Source organism: Podarcis erhardii (assembly GCF_964252035.2).
Source record: "Podarcis erhardii genome assembly, chromosome: Z".
Classification (NCBI taxonomy): domain Eukaryota; kingdom Metazoa; phylum Chordata; class Lepidosauria; order Squamata; family Lacertidae; genus Podarcis; species Podarcis erhardii.
This window is the reverse complement of record NC_138504.1, coordinates 18,742,975-18,763,925: the sequence shown is the minus strand read 5'-3', so window position 1 is coordinate 18,763,925 and position 20,951 is coordinate 18,742,975. Positions and strand designations below refer to the sequence as shown.

General features: G+C 45.7%; 1 protein-coding gene across 4 annotated transcripts in view; it reads left to right on the top strand.

The window, feature by feature from the left end:
• Positions 1–3,188: 3,188 nt before the first annotated feature.
• The window catches only part of OCRL (OCRL inositol polyphosphate-5-phosphatase), a 29,888-nt gene continuing 12,125 nt past the window's right edge, over positions 3,189–20,951 (top strand). Inside the window, exons 1-14 of one of the 4 annotated variants that reach the window (XM_081846682.1) lie at positions 3,189–3,444; positions 4,681–4,751; positions 6,164–6,240; positions 6,707–6,745; positions 10,453–10,563; positions 10,653–10,745; positions 11,003–11,123; positions 11,206–11,373; positions 13,328–13,429; positions 13,743–13,857; positions 14,572–14,688; positions 14,823–15,010; positions 16,268–16,379; positions 20,717–20,826. In XM_081846682.1, the coding sequence (XP_081702808.1) occupies positions 3,385–3,444; positions 4,681–4,751; positions 6,164–6,240; positions 6,707–6,745; positions 10,453–10,563; positions 10,653–10,745; positions 11,003–11,123; positions 11,206–11,373; positions 13,328–13,429; positions 13,743–13,857; positions 14,572–14,688; positions 14,823–15,010; positions 16,268–16,379; positions 20,717–20,826 (1,484 nt within the window). In that variant the 5' untranslated portion in view covers positions 3,189–3,384. Of the gene's footprint in view, positions 3,445–4,338; positions 4,379–4,669; positions 4,752–6,163; positions 6,241–6,706; positions 6,746–10,452; positions 10,564–10,652; positions 10,746–11,002; positions 11,124–11,205; positions 11,374–13,327; positions 13,430–13,742; positions 13,858–14,571; positions 14,689–14,822; positions 15,011–16,267; positions 16,380–20,716; positions 20,827–20,951 lie in introns of those variants that run through there. The other 3 variants (XM_081846684.1, XM_081846683.1, XM_081846685.1) reach the window with 3 other exon arrangements.

The following is a 20,951-nucleotide window of genomic DNA, read 5'->3' as shown; positions in this document are numbered from 1 at the left end:
GAATGCCCCCCGGTGGGTAACGATAGTCTGGGCTTCAGCAGTGGCATCATCGACTGGCAGTTGTTGATAGGCTTGGGCAAGGTCCAGCTTAGCGAAGACCTTACCCTCACCCAGGGAATGCAGCAGGTGTTGGACAACAGGAACCGGATAAGCGTGCTGCTGAAGTGCCTTGTTGATCGTGCACTTGTAGTCAGCGCAGATTCTCACCGACCCATCTGGCTTGACAGGCGTGACGATGGGGGTTTCCCACTTGGCGTGGTCAACCGGCTCCAAAACTCCTTGGGCGATCAGTTTGTCCAGTTGTTCGTCCACCTTAGCCTTGAGAGCAAAGGGAACCCGGCGTGGCTTTAGCTTGATGGGGGCGACTTGTGGATCAAGGCTAAAGGAGATGGGCGTACCTGTATATTGCCCCAAGGTGCCGTCAAAAACCTCGGCAAAGTCTTTGACCAGACCCTCAGTCTCTGCGTTAGATATGCAGTTGATGCCGGTGACTTCCAGGCCGAGGGCATCAAACCAGTCTAGCCCTAGGAGGCTTGGCCGCTGACCTTCGACCACCACCAACCGGAGCAGGCCCGAAAAATCCTTGAAGGCGATCCGGAACCGGCCAACGCCTACCACGGGAATGTCGTTTCCCTGGTAGTCTCTCAGGTGTACGCGGTGAGAGTCGAGTTGCTTTTTGGACACTCTGAGTACCAGTCTTTTGATGGTGCTCCATGACACGATGGACAGGGCAGACCCGGTGTCGATCTCCATGTCACATGGAGCTCCTTCAATGAGCACCATGACGTTCAGCTTGCGTCGCATAGACGAGTCGGTTTGGCCAATCGTGGTTCCAGACGGGCAGCGGCAGTTGGTGAGAGCGAAACAACTTTCCTTGGCAGACTGGAGTGAAGACTTGGACTTGCGAGTCGATGAAGGGGGGGTGTCAGACGGAGCCGATCGGCAGACCTTAGCAATGTGGCCCCTTCTGGAACACTTCCTACAGATGGCGTCTCTGAATCGACACTTGGCACGGGAATGGTTGCCTCTGCAGCCAGCACATTCCGGTTGGCCCTTGGACTTCTGTTGGAACTTCCTGCGCTCCCGCTTTGTCTGGTGCACGTCATCATCTTCACTGGAGGATGCCTCATCACTGCTGGCCTCTTCATGATGCACCGGAACTGGCTCCCTAGCAAGACGCGGGCTGCTGGACTTGCGGATCTCCTGGGCGGAGCGTTCAGCAGCTTCTGAGGCCACAGCCTCCTCAATGGCTTTCTGCAGCGTGAGGTCTGGCTTGGCAAGGAGACGCCGTTGCAGATGGATGTCCCGGACCCCGCAGACGATTCGATCCATCAGGGCATCGTCTAAGTCTCGGAACTCACAGTGCATTGCAGCCTGTCGCAGGGCGGTGGTGTAGTTGTTGATTGACTCCCCCTCTGCCTGGTTCCGGTGGTAGAACGCATGGCGGGCAGCAATCTTGGACGGCTTTGGTGCGTAGTGGTTGCGGAGCTTCTCTTGGATCGTGTCCCATGGTGTTGCCTGGACTGCTTCAGGCGCAACCAATGCTCGTGCCGTCTCAAACACTTCAGGCCCACAGAGGTTGAGGAATAGGCCCCGCTTCCGATCCTTTGATACTGCTGTCAGCTCGTTGGCTTGGAGGTAGCAGTTGAACTGAGCGAGGTAGGAGTCCCATGATTCAGAGGCTGGCGCAAACGGCGGTAGAGGCACAAGTGAAGCCATGATTCCGATGTCGGCGTGAAGGGCGATGGATGGAACACAGTGCTCTTAGCCAGAACAGTCAGCTCTGAATTGGTTCTGTCCAGTGATTTCGCTCAGTGATTTCGCTCTGTGATTCAGCTCAGTGATTCAGCTCAGTTGAGAGGCTGGCCGCATCTGGCTGTGCTTTGATGTCCATCGATCCCATCCTCGTCGCCAGTGTTAAGTTGTGGGTTGACATAGCAGACGACACAGCGATTTCTCCAAGTAGCTCTTTATTTCGTAAGCTGGAATAGAACTGACTGCAAACAGCTCAGCCGGCCTGCTTTTATAGGCAGCTGGCTGTCAACATTGTAGCAACAACAGCCCAGAGTTCCCGCCTAAAATAACTGACGTGGACCTGAGTGAAAACTATCGACAGACCTGAGTGAAAACTATATACAGTATCCCCCTGCTGGCCCAGGGTGAAACTTCACTACATAACACTAAGATTAAGAATCTCATGCTCTTATCAACTGAACTATTCCAGAAATTGGGTGAGGGGAGGTTTAAACAGGTGCTTATTGGTTGTGTCTGTTGTAATCTGTTTTAGTGTTTATATTGTGTTTCTAAGGTGCTTTGGGTCACATTTGTGAGAAAAGCAATTAAGAAATAAAACTGATAAAACATCCTAAATGCACCACTGAACTATGTAGCTGTCCATTTGGATAAGTAAAGTGGCTGAAGCTTCTCCCTAGTTCCCACTTCCTTTTTTATTACTTGATTGTTAAAAAAACAAAACAAAACCTCAAAGCAGTATACAAAAAGATCAAACGATAAAATTGAGAAAACTTCACAACCCTACTTTAAAACATACAAAAGTTGAAATACTGAAACAGATTTACCTCATCTTTCTAAGCAGCTAGGTAGATTAGTCCGAACAATAGTGTTTTTTAGCAGGCACCCGCTTGATCTCAATAGGCAGGGTGTTCCAAAGTGCCACATTGAGAGCACGTGCTTCCCCCAAAGTTTCCTGGGAGCAGCAATGCGGTTCTCAACCTGTGGGTACCCAGATGTTGTTGGACTACAACTCCCATCATCCCTGAGCTCTGGCCTTGCTAGCTAGTGATGATGGGAGTTGTAGTCCAACAACATCTGGGCATCTGGGACCTGCACCTCTGCAAGGGGTAAACTACAGTGCCCAGAATTCCTCGGGAAGAGCCAACGAGCTCCTGACCACTGTAGTTCAGCAAAGTCCGCTTGTGAACAAAACAGGGTGCGGAGAGAGGAAATGCTTTATGAATCGCGTGTACTATTTAGTAACAGGAAAACAATATATCTTTATTTTTTTTTAAAAAAAAAAAAAAAAGGCGAGTGGGGAGTGGGCGGGAAGAAAGGGTGGCGCAGCGAATACCCTCCGGCCACCAGGGGGCAGCGGCGGCGGGATCGTAAGCAGAAACGAACCGGAAGCGCCGCCGCCACTCTTGCCCGCCCTCTGGCGCTGCGCTTGTCTCCTTCTTCTCCGCGGTGCGCGCGGCCGAAGGTCGCCGGGGAGTCGGGAGCGCGCGGGCGGGAGCGCGCGGTCGGTCCGTCGGACCGGGTTAGTACGGCCTTGACGGGACCGAGCGGCCGAGCAAAGGGCCCCTCCCTTTCCTTCTCCCCTGTCCATCTTCCCCTTTAAATCCCCGCCACGGGGGCCTAGACCGGAGCATGGAGCCTCCTCCGCTGCCCACGCCTGGGAGGAAGGAGCAGCAGCTGAAGAGCCTTCGCGTATCCTTCTCCAGCTGGGTTCGAGGCGTCGGGAAAGGCCGAATGTCACAAGGGTTGGGGTCGCTTTGGAGGGGGTTGGACTAGATGACCCCCTGGGGTCCCCTTCTAACTCTACTGTGATTCTGTGTGGGGACTTGCAGGTTAAGATTTGGGGGCTGGTTCTGGGGGTTGCAAGGGATGGGGGCCTGGGAGGGGCTTTGAAACGGGGGTAGGTGGGTGGGAGGGATTTGGCAGGGAGGGGGAGCCACAGTGTTAGAGCCCAGAGCTTCCCGAGAGGGCCCCCTCCCCCTTGTTGCCCGGCAGCCTTTTCGCTCCGCTGTGTTTCTGCTTGGAGATAGGAGACCTGCGGGGAGGGGGGGTGTTGTTCCCTCGGACGTTTGTTTTTAGCATGTTAGCCCGAGATGACTTTAAAGGGCAGCTTCGTGGAGAAGCGAGCCTTAAATTGACCGCCCTCGGCTGAATTAGAGCCTGCACGTGGCAAGACAGTGTATCTCTCTAGAGAGTAGGATGCTTCCAAAGTGTTTTGTTTTCCCTCTCACCGTCATGGTTGGAAACAAGATGCCAGGCTGGTTGCTCTGACCCAGAAATACACTTTTTTTGCACTTGCTGCTTTCTCTATGTCAAATCTTGATTAATCATGGAATTGTAAAGTTGGAAGGGACCACCTAGGGTCATCTAGTCCAACCCCCTGCAATGCAGGAAACTCAATTAGATCATACATGACAGGCCCAGAGAAGCAGGCCAGACTGGTTTGTTGTTTGTTTTCTGGCTCAGCCCTGGGAGTTGTTTTCAGAATTGGAATGATGTTATTAAAGTTGTAAATGAGATAAAGGAACATGTGTGGAGTGTTTTATCTCAGCCATTGAATGACCATCACCTGCTATCTGCAGTAGGACACAAATTATGGGCATGGCATCCTTTCCAGTCAGCACAGGTTTGGTCTCTGAGACAAGCTTTAGGCTACACTCCTTTCTTGTGCCTCTTTTTCATAGCAATTAAACTGGGTGGGAGGAGGGTTCATTGATGAAGGATGAAACTGGCACAGAGCAGTGCAGAGGGCTACCAACATCATAGCTTCAGAAAGAGGGATTCATTTGGTTGTGTAATGGGTAATGGGGTTGAATATGATTATGGGAAAATGTGTGGCTGGCAGCACACTGAATTGTTTGGGACGATAGGATTTTACACGGGCTTTTTTCTGTACCACCTTCCCTCTTTTCCTTAGCTTGTTCTCAGGGTGTGGAGGTAAAGGGAGGCCAGAAAGTGCCATGTGAACTGAGCCTGTCACAGTGCGGTGAAGAATATGTGTAAGTTGCCACTGGAGTTTGAAGATTTCTACCCCACACATTCATTTGTACTCTGTAGACTAGGGCAGGAGGCAACTCCTTCCATGGCTCCCCTGGTAATCTCCTGGGACTGGCCTTGGATATTTTAAGAACAAGGTTCTGAGCAGGTCTTGGACATCTCCCTGTGTCTCCAGATGTTCATTGCCCCCTGACCTTTTCATGGCTAAAATGCCAGTCAAGTCATATCAACGCTATATTTCACTTTGGGAGATGGCAGTTTATGATTATCGGTGCAAAAATGTTTCCTTGCGTTGGGCTGATGGGCTTACCTTGTTTCTTTCCTGCCCTAGTCCTATAATCATAATATACAGTGGTACCTCAGGTTACATACGCTTCAGGTTACATACGCTTCAGGTTACAGACTCCGCTAACTCAGAAATAGTACCTCGGGCTAAGAACTTTGCTTCAGAATGGGAACAGAAATCGTGCTCCAGCAGCGCAGCAGCAGCAGGACGCCCCATTACCTAAAGTGGTGCTTCAGGTTAAGAATAGTTTCAGGTTAAGAACAGACCTCCAGAACGAATTAAGTACTTAACCCGAGGTACCACTGTATCCTTATTCTGACAATGTAGTGGGCAGAGGGAAAGTTGCAGACATGGCAGACTTTGGCTCACATCCTATTCAGCTATGGGGCTTGCTTAGTGTCTTTTCCTTGCCAAATTACTGTGAAGAGACACAAATTCTCCAATCTTAAAATTACTGGACTCTCAGAACCCTGTTGAGATGAGAGATTTACAGCCCAATCACACACATTTAGTCTGAAATGTTCATTGGCGTTTACCCACAGGAAGGAGCGTAGGTTTGCTGTCCTATTCGCTTGCTCAGGGCTACCCTATGGGGTTTCTGGCTGAGCAACAACAGCAAAAAACAACTGCCCAAAAAACCCTGACTGTGTACTTGAAGGGATACCCTTTTGGATGCATGTGCTGCTATTTCATGCCTAAATTCAACCCCAACTTAGTCCTTTGTTCTGATAGCTATAACTAGGTGGATCTTTCAGCACAGGAGTGTGGAACCTCAGGGCCAGGGGCCGAATGTGGCCCTCCAGGCTTCTTTGCCTGGCCCTTGGAACTTTCCCCAAGCTACTCCCCTCACTGGCCCTGCTGTGTACTCCAAGTATTTTGAGTTCTTGCTTGCCTGGATGGAGGATAACAAAGGTTATTTGTGGGAACTATCATGTACAAAGGTGAAATTTACCTTCATTGCTGTGCTTTCTTTTGCCTCTGGTCCTGCCCAGCACTGGCATGTTGCTCTTGGAAGGTTGCCTAGGAAGGAGTATGGCTCTCAGAATGATAAAGAAATAGAGATTTCTCACAGCACCTCCCCATATCCCTTAATTAACACACTGTTACACACCTTTCATCTTGTTCCAGTTTCACTATCCGTTCCCAGGAAGACCCCAATGTTCAAGAGAGGATTCCCATCAACAGCCGTTTTAAGTGTGTGCAAGGTATCCAGCCTCTCTTGTCTCTTCTGTTGTGGGAATTTGTTGCTTCCTTGTAGCAAGGTGGTGGGAAAACAATGCCCCACCCCCAAAGCCACAAAAGAAAACCATGCCTCTGTAACTACGCTTTCCAGACTGGAGTGCAGGCATGAATGCAGATCCCTGTTGGTGCATAAGAATAACTGTGCAGCCCCTGGTGGTGTGTTGTTCAGGTGTCTCCAATAATGGAATTGACTTCAGACCATGCTTTGGATGTTGTTCCTCGGTGCTAAACCTTTGCAGATCTCAGCTCCGGTTTCCATGAAACAGGAGATGTGCTCTGGTATCTCCATTACAGAGGCCCAGATCATGGTGCTTTGCTCCTCTGACAGCACTTGACTTTTCTTTATGGCTAGGCGAGGAGAGATGTTCCTATTGAGGGCCTTCTAGGATGGTCCTTTCTAATTCTTGATCCGTTGTAATTCTCTTCCAGAGGCTGAAGAAACTCTACTGATTGACATAACAGCAAACAGTGAGTCTCCCTTGACCAGAGTGCTGTCAGGAATAGATATTGCCTGTCACTGACATGTCATCTTTCCCTCTTGACTCATCATTCTTGTTCCTGCTTGTCTCTCCTTCCTGACCCTGTTGTCTGGATGTTGTGCACCCCCCCCCCAAAAAAAGTCAGACTGCTGCTGGGGTGAAAGGCCTTTTTTATTCTGTCCTCTGCCTTCATGCTGCTTTACAGAGTCAGGACTAGATCAGTGCCCTGAGAAGCTCACAGTGGAGGAAGAGGAAAGCTGGGGAAAAGCATTCAGTCTAGTTACATGTACAGTTTTAGTAAAGGATGGGAATTAAAGATTGTACTAGACACTTCCTGGAACATACAGGGTTTGATGAGGGTTTTCAATGATAAGTTCTTTGGGAGACAGTTGCAGGCATGAGAAGGAACAGAGCTGCCTTATGCAAAGTCATCACATTGGACCATCTAGCTTGGTAATGTCCACGCTGACTGGCAGCAGCTCTCCAAAATTTTGAGACAAAAGTCTCTCCCAGCACTTCCTGGAGATGCTGGGGATTGAACTTGGGATCTTCTGCATGCAAAGCACATGCAGCCACAGGATTTAATATTGCTGGAAACCTTCTGAAGTTTAAGAGTGGTAGAGCTGGAGGAGGGAATGTCACAGGCAGGGATGTATCAAGATATGAGATCAGAGACAAGAGTTTTGAAGATGGCTGAGAAAGCCACCAGAGAACTGCAGCCAGTGTCTTCAGCACTTCCCTTGGGGTCCAGAATTCTTAAAAACACAGGTGTTCATTCACAAAATGCACCTGTTTCTAAGGATTCCAGCACATGGAAACCGAGAATTAGAATAGACACTATTCTGTGAGGTGTCCAAGATGTTAAAAGCATTCCTTGATCTCTCTCCAGATCGATATAGATAACATAGTTCTTGCACAGTGGTTGCTTGTACATAACTCACAAGTGTGTGCCTACTTCTCTTAAAAGTAACTAGGAAAATTGGCCCATCACTATATCTTAATGGTGAATTCTCAAGAGCCTGCCAACTATGCAGGCAATAGCTATTTGCCTCCCTGTTGCTAGTGGCATCTCCTATTGACCATGGGGTTGGTGCGGGGGTTGTGTTGCTTGCTGCCCACTCCATTTTCAGGAAAAGTGTGCCTCTTGCAGATAACTGCTTAGGATGCTGGGAGACAGTGGAAGGTTGAGGGTGTGGCCTTGTCCATCTAAAGCAGGGGAGGGGAACTTCTGGCCTTTCAGTTCTTGCTGGACTACAACTCCCATAATTCCTGGCCATTGTCCATGCTGGCTGGGGCTGATGGGAGTTGGGGTCCCACAACATCAGAGGGGTGCAAGGGTTCCCCATTTTGTTTCAGTATGTCCCAACTTTTCTCCTTTTTGTTGTCCATGTATATTGATTTAACTGCCATAAATAGTGGCTTCCAGAGTGTGTAATGTGGTCCCTTCTAACCAACAGACATTCATGTTAGCCTATAGCAGAGTTGGGCAACTTCCAGCCTGTGGGCCACTTGTAGCCTTGGCCTGATTTTATAAGGGTCACAAGCAGGGTTGGTAAAAATCAATGGGTTTTTTAAAAACAAAAAAACGGATTTCTTAAAATTTAAATCAGATTTTTAAAATAAAATGCTTTTGGAGGAAAAGTATTTCTAAAGATAGTTTTCTATTTAAGTTACATTATAGTCCAAAGGCTATTCATCAGGAAATAAGGATTTGTTTTAAATTTTTCATGTGTGCTAAAACTCAGTCTAAGGTTTTTTTAAAAAAAAATCGTTTAAGCACATCAGTTAACAAACATGGATACATATGCTATAAAGTTACTGTTTTAGTTAAATAAATTGTTTAAATTGTTATTAAGGAAATGATTATTTTTCTCCTTCCAATAAAGTACAGCAAAAAAGTTGCCCAAATATAAACAGTTAACTTATTAAACCTCACAATAATTTCATAGTTATCTGTCTATGTATTTCTAATAGTATAACCAAATCAGTAATTTTTGATATAACTGTAAAAACTACTCTGAAAATTTATTGTTCCAAAAACGAAACCTTCATCAGGTTGTAAATATGCAAGAATGAGTCTTTCTGTAAAAAAAATGATTTAAATCAGGTCTTACTGACTAGTGATTTGAATCAGGTCTTACAGACTAGTGACTTAAATCGTGATTTAAAATGATTTGATTTAAATCAAATCTACCATGGTCACAAGGAAAGGGCAATGAGGTGAAGAATGGCAGAAAGCAGCAGTGACTGGCACCCACTGGGATTGGTGGAGCCAGAGCCAGTAATAGGCTGAGCCAACTAATTCTAGCTTTACCCCCATCCTCCTCTGTGCTGTGTCTCAGGGAGCACTGAGACTAAGGAGGAGGAATCTAACAGGCAGGGCCACTCACAGGACTGTAAGTTAGAAGGCAGGCAGGTAGAGGCTGGCTGAGCACAGACTGAGGTTGATGGGATACAGCCTCACTTGCCCTCGTGGAGCAGCTTCCACTGGCAGAGAGGAAAGGTGGTGTCCTTTCCAGTTTTGGCTCTTGGCTTTCCCACCGTCCACATCAAGATTCCCCCTCCCCACTCCCTCGCTGCCCTGGAAATGCAACAGGGAGTAGGCAACTATTTTTAAATGTACCATATTTTTCCGTCTATAAGAGGCCACCATGTATAAGGTAAAAGGTAAAGGGACCCCTGACCATTAGGTCCAGTCGTGACCGACTCTGGGGTTGCGGCACTCATCTTGCTTTATTGGCCGAGGGAGCCGGCGTACAGCTTCCGGGTCATGTGGCCAGCATGACTAAGCCGCTTCTGGTGAACCAGAGCAGTGCATGGAAACACTGTTTACCTTCCCGCCGGAGCGGTACCTATTTATCTACTTGCACTTTGACGTGCTTTCGAACTGCTAGGTTGGCAGGAGCAGGGGCCGAGCAACGGGAGCTCACCCCATCGAGGGGATTCGAACCACCAACCTTCTGATCGGCAAGTCCTAGGCTCTGTGGTTTAACCCACAGCGCCACCTGCGTCCCCCCCCCATGTGTAGGACACCCCCTATTTTGGGGGACTCAGATTTAAGAAAATGGGGCAAGATGGCCCCGTGTATAAGACTCCCCCTAATTTTTGACATTTTTTAAGGGTAAAAACCTAGTCTTATACACGGAAAAATACAGTACCTTATTTCAGAACTTTTATTCTACAAAATGCAATCTTCCTCAGTTCCTTTATAACTTCTTAGTAGAGTGTTTAATGCTCTCCATTGTGTTTCATTTCAAGGTTTTGCTGCTGTTTTTATTTTCATTTACTGTAGTATAAAAGCAGTAACTTTTGAAGTGTGTCAGGTTCCTGTGAACCTGATCAAAGTCTAGAAGTTCATGTATCTTCAGATGTGGCTGCTTCTCAGCTTCAAGTCCACTCAATTACAGTGCAGTCTCGCTATATATACTCTTGTCTTTTGTAATGCACTTCCTGTATGAGCCAAAGCAAGAATATTCTGCTCATTCACTGTGTGTGCCTGAAAGTTCATCCTTGGATTAAGTAATGAATATGACAAGTCAAACTTTACAGCACAATTGTTCCTCAAGCTGTTTCTTCATTTTTGTTGTCTGTTTATTGTCATCCCTCTTTTTAAACATTGGGGGCATTTTCCGTGTTCTGCCTTATCAGTGTTGTGCCCTGTTTCCTGACATGTGCTTTTCCTGTGTGTGCTTCAAGCTGGCTGCAAGATCCGAGTGCAGGGTGATTGGACAGCAGAACATCTCTTTGAGATCCCAGATGAGGAGCAGTGTTTGGGATTCCTCGCTGAGGTTCTGAGAATCCAAGAAGGTGAGCAACTCCCATGCCCTGTCTCTGATGTTTGATGTTGGAGATGGCCTAGTCTCTCACATGAGTGTTGTTGTTGATTTTTGTTGTAGTCCCGCGAAACACTTCTTTCCCTGATCTTGTGGATCATACCTCCTGGCACCAAGTGAAAGGTCTCACAGGGCCAGTAGATCCCCCTTCTGCAGGTACAACCACACCAACATGTAACTTGTGTGATTTCTGCTTGGAATTTTTAAGTACTTGTTGCCTTGAGGGGAGGACCTGTTGCCTCCACAACCCTTCCTAAACATGCATAAGCTGAGAGGCAATTGTCCGACAAATGTGGTGCTGTGGGGAGGTAGTATCATTTTCCTGCAGTTAAGTATTTTCTAAGTTCCTTTCCCGAAACTTCCCCAAATGGTTTTGAAGCCTCTCTAACCTCAGAAGTCTTTTCTTCTCTCAGGAATTCTGGGATTTGAGGATAACTTCAGTGTTATGAGTATGGAGAAGAAAAGAAACCTGCAGAATCAGCAAATGAGCGCCCGCCGGGAGCCTCCACCCCCACCGCTGCCACCAAGCAGGCCGTAAGTTGCCTTAGAGTTGTACTATGCCCTCCCGCCTCCTTGGTTTAAAGGGCTAGTTGAGTTCTGTTCTCATCTCCCTTAGGCGTATCCGTGACAAGGACAGCATGAACAAGGAGCAACCCAAAGTGACCAACACTATGCGCAAGCTCTTTGTGCCTTCCACACATACACAGTCCGGACAGAGAGAGGGACTCATCAAGCACGTCCTTGCCAAGAGAGAGAAGGAATATGTCAACATCCAGAATTTCAGGTCAGATCATGCAAAAGTGCAAAGACCAGTGGAAACTGTTATCATAGTTGGGGCTGGAGAAAGCGACATCTACATGACAGTTTTATTGTTGGGTGCCAGGCAAAGTCTGTCCTGTTCACTCAGGCCACATGGGTGGGTAATTTAAAGTATTAGTTGTGGTGGGCAATTTTCCTTGGTGCCACATACTGAACCGTGGCTTCATATTATGAGCATGCCAGCAGCCTCTCCTCCAGGTTTGCACACTTCTCCCCCACCCCGAGCCTATTTGGAAGCTTCCACTTGTATTTTAAATTAACCACAGTTTGGTGTGTCCAGATCCTATGGTGGTTAATTTAGCAGCTTTGTAAACCCATGATTTGAAGTTGGCTTGTTTCAATGAGCCATAGTTAAAATTAAGCGGTTGTATAGCTTCAGACTTTGTAACAAGATGCAGTTAATCCAAAACTGAAGCAAAACCTTTGGAACTCTTCCTAAAAGCTGTGTTCGAGGACAAGGAGGTGTTTGACCCCAACCCCGACTCCCAACACTTGGTCATCCTGATAATGCTAAGCTTACTACTTCAAAGAAAGTTTTTGCTTCGGTTATTTCCTTGTACTGTTCGTAGTACCCAGCTGCAATTTGTTTTTAATGGCTGCTTTTATCATAGGTTTATCAGTATGTGGTTAGCAGCTTTAGATCCTACTGTTTTACAGAGGCTGTTTTACTCTTTTCCCCCCTTTACTAGACAGGCTGTATTTCTGTGCTGTCTTTAGAGTCGGGAATGCCCATTCCTTCATGGCCAGCATGGAAACACAGGTTGCTAGCCATTTAGTAGTAATAATAATAATAATAATAATAATAATAATAATAATTTATTATTTATACCCCGCCCATCTGGCTGGGCCTCCCCAGCCACTCTGGGCGGCTTCCATAGAAAGCAAAAATACAGTAAAATATCACACGTTAAAAACTTCCCTGAACAGGGCTGCCTTAAGATGTCTTCTGAATGTCAGGTAGTTGTTTATTGCTTTGACATCTGCTGGAAGGGCGTTCCACAGGGCGGGTGCCACTACCGAGAAGGCCCTCTGCCTGGTTCCCTGTAGCTTTGCTTCTCGCAATGAGGGAACCGCCAGAAGGCCCTCGGCGCTGGACCTCAGCGTCCGGGCAGAATGATGGGGGTGGAGACGCTCCTTCAGGTATACTGGACCGAGGCCATTTAGGGCTTTAAAGGTCAGCACCAATACTTTGAATTGTGCTCGGAAACTTACTGGGAGCCAATGCAGGTCTTTCAAGACCGGTGTTATATGGTCTCGGCAGCCGCCCCCAGTCACCAGTCTAGCTGCCGCATTCTGGATTAGTTGTAGTTTCCGAGACACCTTCAAAGGTAGCCCCACGTAGAGTGCATTGCAGTAGTCCAAGCGGGAGATAACCAGAGCATGCACCACTCTGGCGAGACTGTCCGCAGGCAGATAGGGTCTCAGCCTACGTACCAGATGGAGCTGGTAAACATTTAGGAGGTTTGCATAGAGGAAAAGGGTGTTACAGGGTAATCTTCTACCAAACAAGCTTGGCACAGCAGATCTGAGAGCTGGTTTTCTGCTCCCTGAAAGCCAGCCTGCAAACCAGGTTGCCAGGTGAAGGAAGAATGGAGAGATCAACCAACTCACTTGCCTTCAAAGAATTTCTGGTTGCCTGTGGCAACTGGGATAGTGCTTAAATATCAGGCTGGCTGACACATCTTAAAAAATACAAGGAAAAAGCTTTTTTCTTTCATTAGCAAAGCTCATTTGGGGCCCAGAATAGCTAAATTGAGGAAGAAGTGGCTGGTATTACTTGTTTGTTCTTGGTCCTGATCTTGCCAGCCCTTGTAATCCTGCCTGCCACACACTCCTGTTGTCTTTGCATATTTAACCAGCAAGTCTGTTCAGATTGGGAGTCCTATTCCTGCAGCTCCACATCCTTCTCTTCCTTGCAGGTTTTTTGTGGGGACATGGAATGTGAATGGGCAGTCTCCAGACAGTGGATTGGAACCTTGGCTGAACTGTGACTCTGAACCCCCAGATATCTACTGCATTGGGTGAGCAGACATAATAGCTTTTCAGAGACCCCTCTCTCAGTCTTTGTTTCCCCACAGTTGCTTTCTAAACTAAGGTCCTGTTGTGGGAAGACTTTCGCTTTAATCTTGGAACAAAATAGGAGAATCCTGAGGATTTGTATCTTTTAGCCAGGAAGCAAAGTTCTGCCATAATGAACGTGGCAGTGCCATCCTTTCACCCTGTGGGCAGTGGATTACAGCAGCATCAATGATAGCCAGAGGCCTAGGAGGCTCTGGGGGAAGGATGGCTTAGTGCTAGGGATGTGTATTGTATCTGATGGCACTTTGGCATTAGGTTCCAGGAGCTGGACCTGAGCACGGAGGCTTTCTTCTACTTTGACTCGACAAAGGAGCAAGAGTGGCTGACAGCTGTGGAAAAGGCTCTGCATTCCAAATCCAAGTACAAGAAAGTAAGTCCAACCCCACCCATTTCTTCAGCAGCCAGACAGCTGTCAGTGAGGAGGAGGAGGAGGAGGTCAGGAATAAAAAACACCTGGTGTCAGTGGTGTTTTATTCAAAAGAAGCCAAAATTCTTTATTCAAAGAAACTAAAACCGTGCAGGCCTCGTGATCACAGAAACCTTTCCCAACAGGTCTTGCCCCAGTGAGGTAGTTGTGAAGGCTGAAGGTTGCTACCCTCCCACCACTCTCTTAAGTCTCCTCCTCCCCCTGGTCCTTCCCAAGCAACCTGAGACTCTGACACCTTGCCTGTCTTTGCTCCATCCTCTTAATTTCTCTCTGTGTTCTGGGAGACCAGCAGGGAGGGGAGCTGATTGCAGCAGGATGGGGAGACCCCCCTGGCTTCTTCAGCAGCCTGCCTGATCTCTGCCTCTTGACTCCAGCCTCCACTTCTGCCTCTGATTCTGGGCTGCTGTCTGCCACAGAATCTTCCTGCCCTCTTGCCTCTTCAGTTTCCAACACCTCCTCTTGCTCACAGTCTGCTCCCTCTTCTCCCTCTGATGGCTCAGCGTCATCGTCCCCCCCACCAGTTCCCTGGCTCTGAGCCTTCTTCCCTTGGGGGATCCCCAGTTGCTGCCACCCACCACTCCTACCTGCAGCCAGCCAGCCCATGACAGCAAGCAATGCACAAATCTGGTAGACATCCCAGTACCTTGCATCTTCTAGGTGCAGCTGGTGCGTCTCGTCGGAATGATGTTGCTCATCTTTGTCAGGAAGGACCAGCTCAGCCACATCAAGGAAGTGATGACGGAGACAGTGGGCACAGGCATCATGGGGAAGATGGTGAGTAGACCCTGACAGCGGAATTCCCTACGTCTATCTTTCTATCTGTCTATATGTTTTTATAATCTCTGCCAACCAGTTTCCCCCTCTTTGCTGCTTGCTCGCTAACAGCCATCTTTGCTCCGCCCCTGCAGGGTAATAAGGGGGGTGTGGCCGTGAGGTTTGTCTTCCACAATACCAGCTTCTGCATTGTCAATTCCCACCTTGCTGCCCACGTGGAAGACTTCGAGCGCCGAAACCAGGATTACAAAGATATCTGTGCCCGGATGAGCTTCCTGCCCCCTGACCAGAGTCTGCCGCAGCTGACAATCATGAAACACGAGTGCGTTTCGAGGGCTTGGAGGGAGAGAGCCTTGGCTGACGTAACTTGTTGGTCTCCGCTATCTGGAGAAGCAAATTGAGTCACGTTTCTGTAACTTTCCTGCATGTGTGTAGCTCAAGGGTAGGCAGCATAGTGCTCTCCAAATGTTGATGGACTACAACTCCCATAATCGCTAAGAATTGGCCTTGCTGACTGGGGCTCATGAGAGTTCCACTTCAGCAACACCAGGAGGGTGCAGTGTCAACTATCCCTGCTACCGCGGCACCACTAAGGTTTCTACTAGAGCAGACAGAAGTGCCCGGCATTGTAGGCTCCTGCTTCATTCAGGGCAGGCAGATACTAAACATCTGTGGAAGCGAGTGCTGGGCTTCATTCATTAATTTCTGTTTATTGTGGGGATTTCTTCCCCAGAGTGGCTTATTTAAAATAATAATCAGAAATGCACCTCAAGATAATTTAAAGCATATAAACAGTATCTTAATAGCAGCAGATCTAAAGAGAGCAACATAAACCGAGTGTCAGAGATGTATTAGATTAGATTATAGCAAATGTGGGCAACTTGTCCAGTGATCGGGGTGGGAGTTGCAGTTTGTTAAGGGCAGTAACGCAAAAGCAGAGCGGCCATTTTGCATGGAGAAGGTTCCAGGTTCAGTCACCAGTGTGTGCAGATAGGGCTGGGAATGATCTCTGCCTGAAAGCTGCTGCCAGTCCATATAGTCAGTCCTGAGCTTGATGGGTCAATGGTCTGCCTCAATATGATAGCTTCCTGTGTACTACAGCAGTGTTTGGAGGACCACAAGCGCCCTACCCATGAATTAAAGAACCAGGGGAAATTTTAAAAGTCTTTGCTGAAAGGACATCAAAGCAGGGGCCAGGTGAGCCTCTTTGGGAAGATAATTCTAAAAGGCAGGGAGCCATTACTGAAAAGGCCCTGTCATACTTGAAAGAGCAGGAGTTCCCTGGGAAAGATTCTAGTCAGTGGAGAGGCAGTGCAAAAATAAGTGGGCCTTCTTCTGGTACCCTTTTCCCAAACCTTGAAATGCTTTAAAGGCCAAAAGGGATACTCTGAATTGGGCCTGGAACCAGTTCAAGAGCCAGTGTAGTTCACAGAGCACTAGCCTAATATGATCATTCTGCCCAATCCTAGTTATCAGTCTTACTTCATATTGCAGGAATTGGCAGCAGGCTGCCCCCTCTCCTCTCCCCTCCCCCCCTCGTGAGCTTGCCTATAGCTGTGGTTTCTTCACTTTTTTCCAGCATTGTCATCTGGTTGGGTGATCTGAACTACAGGCTTTGCCTTCCTGATGCCAACGAAGTGAAAACTCTGATCACTAAAAATGAGCTTCAGAGACTTCTGACCTATGACCAGGTGAGAGACATGTTTGTGTTATATGTGGTGGTTTAAGATATTGCCCTGTTTATTTCCTATGTCTGGGATACCCCAGCCTAGACTAGAGAAACCACTTTCAGACAGTTAGGAGCAAAGTGTAGCTATAACATAGAATGACTGCGACTTCTACAAATGCTTTGTAAGGCTGCAGTTTTGTGCAACCTTAATTAGAAGCAAGTCCCAATTAAGTTGGATGGTTGCCTTGGAATTTGCGTAAGTAGGACTTATTATCCAGTTATAGGGCTTTCCTAGGTCAGCGTACTCTCCAGATGTTGTTGGACTCCCATCAGCTCCAGCATGTCCGTGGCCAATGGTCAGGGACAGCGATAGCTGCCGTCCAGCAATAGCTAACGGTCTAAGGTTTCCTGCTCTAGGTTTTGCATCTATCTGGAAAATCTGCATTACTCACATCTTATCAGCAGTTACTTCCATTAAATCAAATTAAATTGCTGGTGCTTTTTGTTTTTAATTTTTCCCTCCAAGGTTTGTGTGTTCGTAACGCTTACGACCTTTCTCCCACTTGGCATAAGTATCATTGGTATTTTGTGTTGAAACAGAGGCCTGATTGCTGCATCTTATGGTGGATTTAAGTCCTGTGAGCGTAGTAATGCCTTAGCCCTTTTAGAAGGATGCTGCACTGCTACAAGGCAAGGGTGCGCAGCCTCAGACTTCCAACATATGCAAAACCATAATAAAACATTAATACCTTCCCTAAAGATTGTATAGTTACTTATCTCCTTGATATCTGACGGGAGGGCGTCCCACAGGGCAGGTGCCACTACTCAGAAGGCTCTCTGCCTAGTTCCCTGTAACCTCACTTCTCGCAGTGAGGGAACCCCCAGAAGGACCTCGGTGCTGGACCTTAGTGTCTGGGCTGAACAATGGGGGTGGAGATGCTCTTTCAGGTACATACTGGGCTGAGGCTGTTTAGGACTTTTTTTCCAAAAAAAAAATTATTCGTTTTCACAACATTATAAACAAACACATAAGACAAACAGACCTAAATCATAGCCTTATTGAAAACTACACTTATTAACATTATTAAGTGACTTCCTCGCTTCCCCTTGGTTGAATTTCATTGCATATCCTTTTAACAGTTTTCCAAATCACAGTTCTTATGAAATTTAACTTAAACATTAACAACCTTAGATCTTCGCATTACGAAATTAAACATATTAATTCATCACTTAACATAAATAAAATCCTAAGCCAATTAAGTATCTGCAAGCTGTTTTCAGTTAATTTAACTTAACATATTTAACTAAGTAATCATTAAATTTAATCCACTCTTCCTGATACTCCTCCTCCTTCTGGTCGCGGACTCTTCCGGTTAGGTCGGCTAGCTCCGAAAAATCCATGATCTTCATCTGCCATTCTTCTGTTGTTGGTAATTCTTGGGTTTTCCACTTTTTAGCTAACAAAATACGAGCAGCAGCTGTGGCATACAAAAATAATTTAACATCTTTCTTTTTTTTCTTTTTTTAAATGATATTTATTAAAGTTTCAAGAATTACAAAAAGAAAAAAAAAGAACATACCACGTTAAACAAAAACCGAGCAACACACTACAATATTAAAAAAAAACACAGAAAAATAACACCCATTAAACTAAAAGAAAATTAGAAAAAAGAAAAAGCATCAAATCTCCTTTCTATTCTTTCATTAGCTTGTTTCCTTGACCTCCTCACACCTCCCTTTTTTGTATTCTAGGTCAATTATCTATTTCAGCAAATCCTTTCCCCCTCTTAAAATTTTTGTCCTGTAAATTGTCTTAATATAATGTAATTTTTCTTTTCCTCCTTTCACCAATTAACAGTCAGTTATTCCCAAATCCGTTATATCATTCCTGCTAAAATCATATATTATTATTCCAACATCCTTCTAACAAATATTAATTTTACAATGTTTCTGTAGATAGTCTTTAAATTTCCTCCAGTCTTCCTCCACCGACTCTTCTCCCTGGTCTCGGATTCTGCCAGTCATTTCTTTTCTTTTCTTTTTTAATATTTATTTGTTTTTCCAAATACAAAAAAAACATACACCAAAAACAGTACACCGAATAAAAACAAAAAAATCCAGTTTTCAGACTCATTTTTACAGAACCTTCTTTCTTGACCTCCTCACGCCTCCCTTTTTTGTGTTCCTCTTTGTCCAATCAGATACAGCAAATCCTTACCCTTCTTCAAAACTCATTTCTAATTATTATAATCACTTCTATTATGTCTCCAATCTTTCCTCCTTATAATTGAACACCTTTAACATATTATTTACTTTGACATAATATAACCTTATTTTTTCACCCTTTTTCTATTACATTTTTTGCATATTTTTTAACACTGTACCACTGATGCCATATTATTTCATATCCAACATCATTTTAGCATTCATACACTTTACAATGTTTCTGCAGATAATTCTTGAACTTCTTCCAGTCCTCTTCCACCGCTTCTTCTCCCAGGTCTCGGATTCTGCCAGTCATTTCTGCCAATTCCATATAGTCTATTACTTGCATCTGCCATTCTTCCAAGGTGGGCAAATCTTGTGTCTTCCAGTACTTTGCAATGAGTATTCTTGCTGCTGTTGTCGCATACATAAAAAACGTTCTATCTTTCTTTAACACCAATTGGCCGACTATGCCCAAGAGAAAGGCCTCTGGTTTCTTAGGGAAGGTATATTTAAATACCTTTTTCAGTTCATTATATATCATCTCCCAGAAAGCCTTAATCTTCGGGCACGTCCACCAAAGATGAAAAAATGTACCCTCAGTTTCTTTACATTTCCAGCACTTGTTATCAGGCAGGTGATAAATTTTTGCAAGCTTGACTGGGGTCATGTACCACCTATAAATCATTTTCATAATATTCTCTCTTAAGGCATTACATGCCGTAAACTTCATATCGGTGGTCCACAACTTTTCCCAGTCAGCAAACATAATGTTATGACCAATGTCCTGTGCCCATTTAATCATAGCTGATTTAACTGTTTCATCCTGAGTATTCCATTTCAACAGCAAGTTATACATTCTTAACAAATTCTTAGTTTTAGGTTCTAACAATTCTATTTCCAATTTTGATTTTTCCACCTGGAAGCCCAATTTTCTGTCCGCATTGTAGGCCTCTCTTATTTGATAATAATGAAGCCAATCTCGCACTTTGTCTTTTAATTTCTCAAAACTCTGCAATTTCAATTTATCTCCTTCTTGTTCTAATATCTCCCAATATTTCGGCCATTTGGCCTCCATATTGAGTCTTTTCAGAGCCTTTGCCTCCATAGGTGACAACCACCTTGGGGTACAACCACTTTGGGGTGGATTCCGCCAGTCATTTCCGCCAATTCCATATAGTCCATCACTTTCATCTGCCATTCTTCCCGGGTGGGTAGATCTTGTGTCTTCCAATACTTTGCAATAAGTATTTTTGCTGCAGTTGTAGCATACAATTTAACATCTTTCTTGGGCAATTCCAAACCTGTTATTCCAAGAAGAAAGGCCTCTGGTTTCTTTATAAATGTATATTTCAACATTTTTTTCAATTCATTATAAATCTTTTCCCAGAAGTCTTTCACCTTGGGACAGGTCCACCACATATGATAAAAGGTTCCTTCCTTTTCTTTACATTTCCAACATAGATTGTCACAGTTATGATATATCTTTGCTAACTTTACAGGAGTCAAATACCATCTGTACATCATTTTCATTATATTTTCCTTTAACACAGTTCTTCCACAAACTTTCCCAGTCCTCAAACAAAGCTGTTTAGGACTTTAAAGGTTGGCACCAACACTTTGAATTGTGCTTGGAAACGTACTGAGAGCCAACGTAGGATGCAAAAGGATGGTTTTGCAGTTGTTCATAGTGTCGGGGGTATATTCTGGTGGTTGTTAACAGTTTGTATGGATTATTGGTACATATAACATTGTCTATTGTAGGTATGGCTAACCTGTGGTCTGCCAGATGTTACTGAGCTGCAGTTCTGTTGGCCCCAGCCATCATGGCCAGTAATCAGGGATGATGGAAATTGTAGTTCTGCAGCATTGTGAGGGCCATGCATCTGCTACTCCTGAGTTAAAGGATTTTCCTATTGTGTGATGCAGCAAAGTAACTTAAGATGACCAGGGACAAAATTGCACAAGCATCCTGTACCTTTAATAATTGTATATAAGATAGGATTTCAACAGGTATACCCCCTTGCACCTGGCTACTCTACGACTACTTTGCCTTGGTCTTCCAGCACAATAGTGGCTGTTAATAGACTCCATTGTCAGGCAACAGGGGGTTTTCTGCTTCTCTGCTGATAAGCGATTTCTTTTTGGCTTTAGCTGAACATTCAGCGTACCCAAAAGACAGCTTTTGCTGATTTCACAGAGGGGGAGATCAAGTTCATCCCGACGTACAAATTCGACTCTAAAACAGATCGCTGGGATTCCAGGTAAGCTCCTGCTTGATAGTTGAGACTTTGTAAATAAGTCCTCAAAATCATTAGTCTGCAAGGCTTGTTGGTTTTTCCTAGTCTACTGAGATGCTAGTAGTGTCCTGCATTTCCATCCTCTTGAG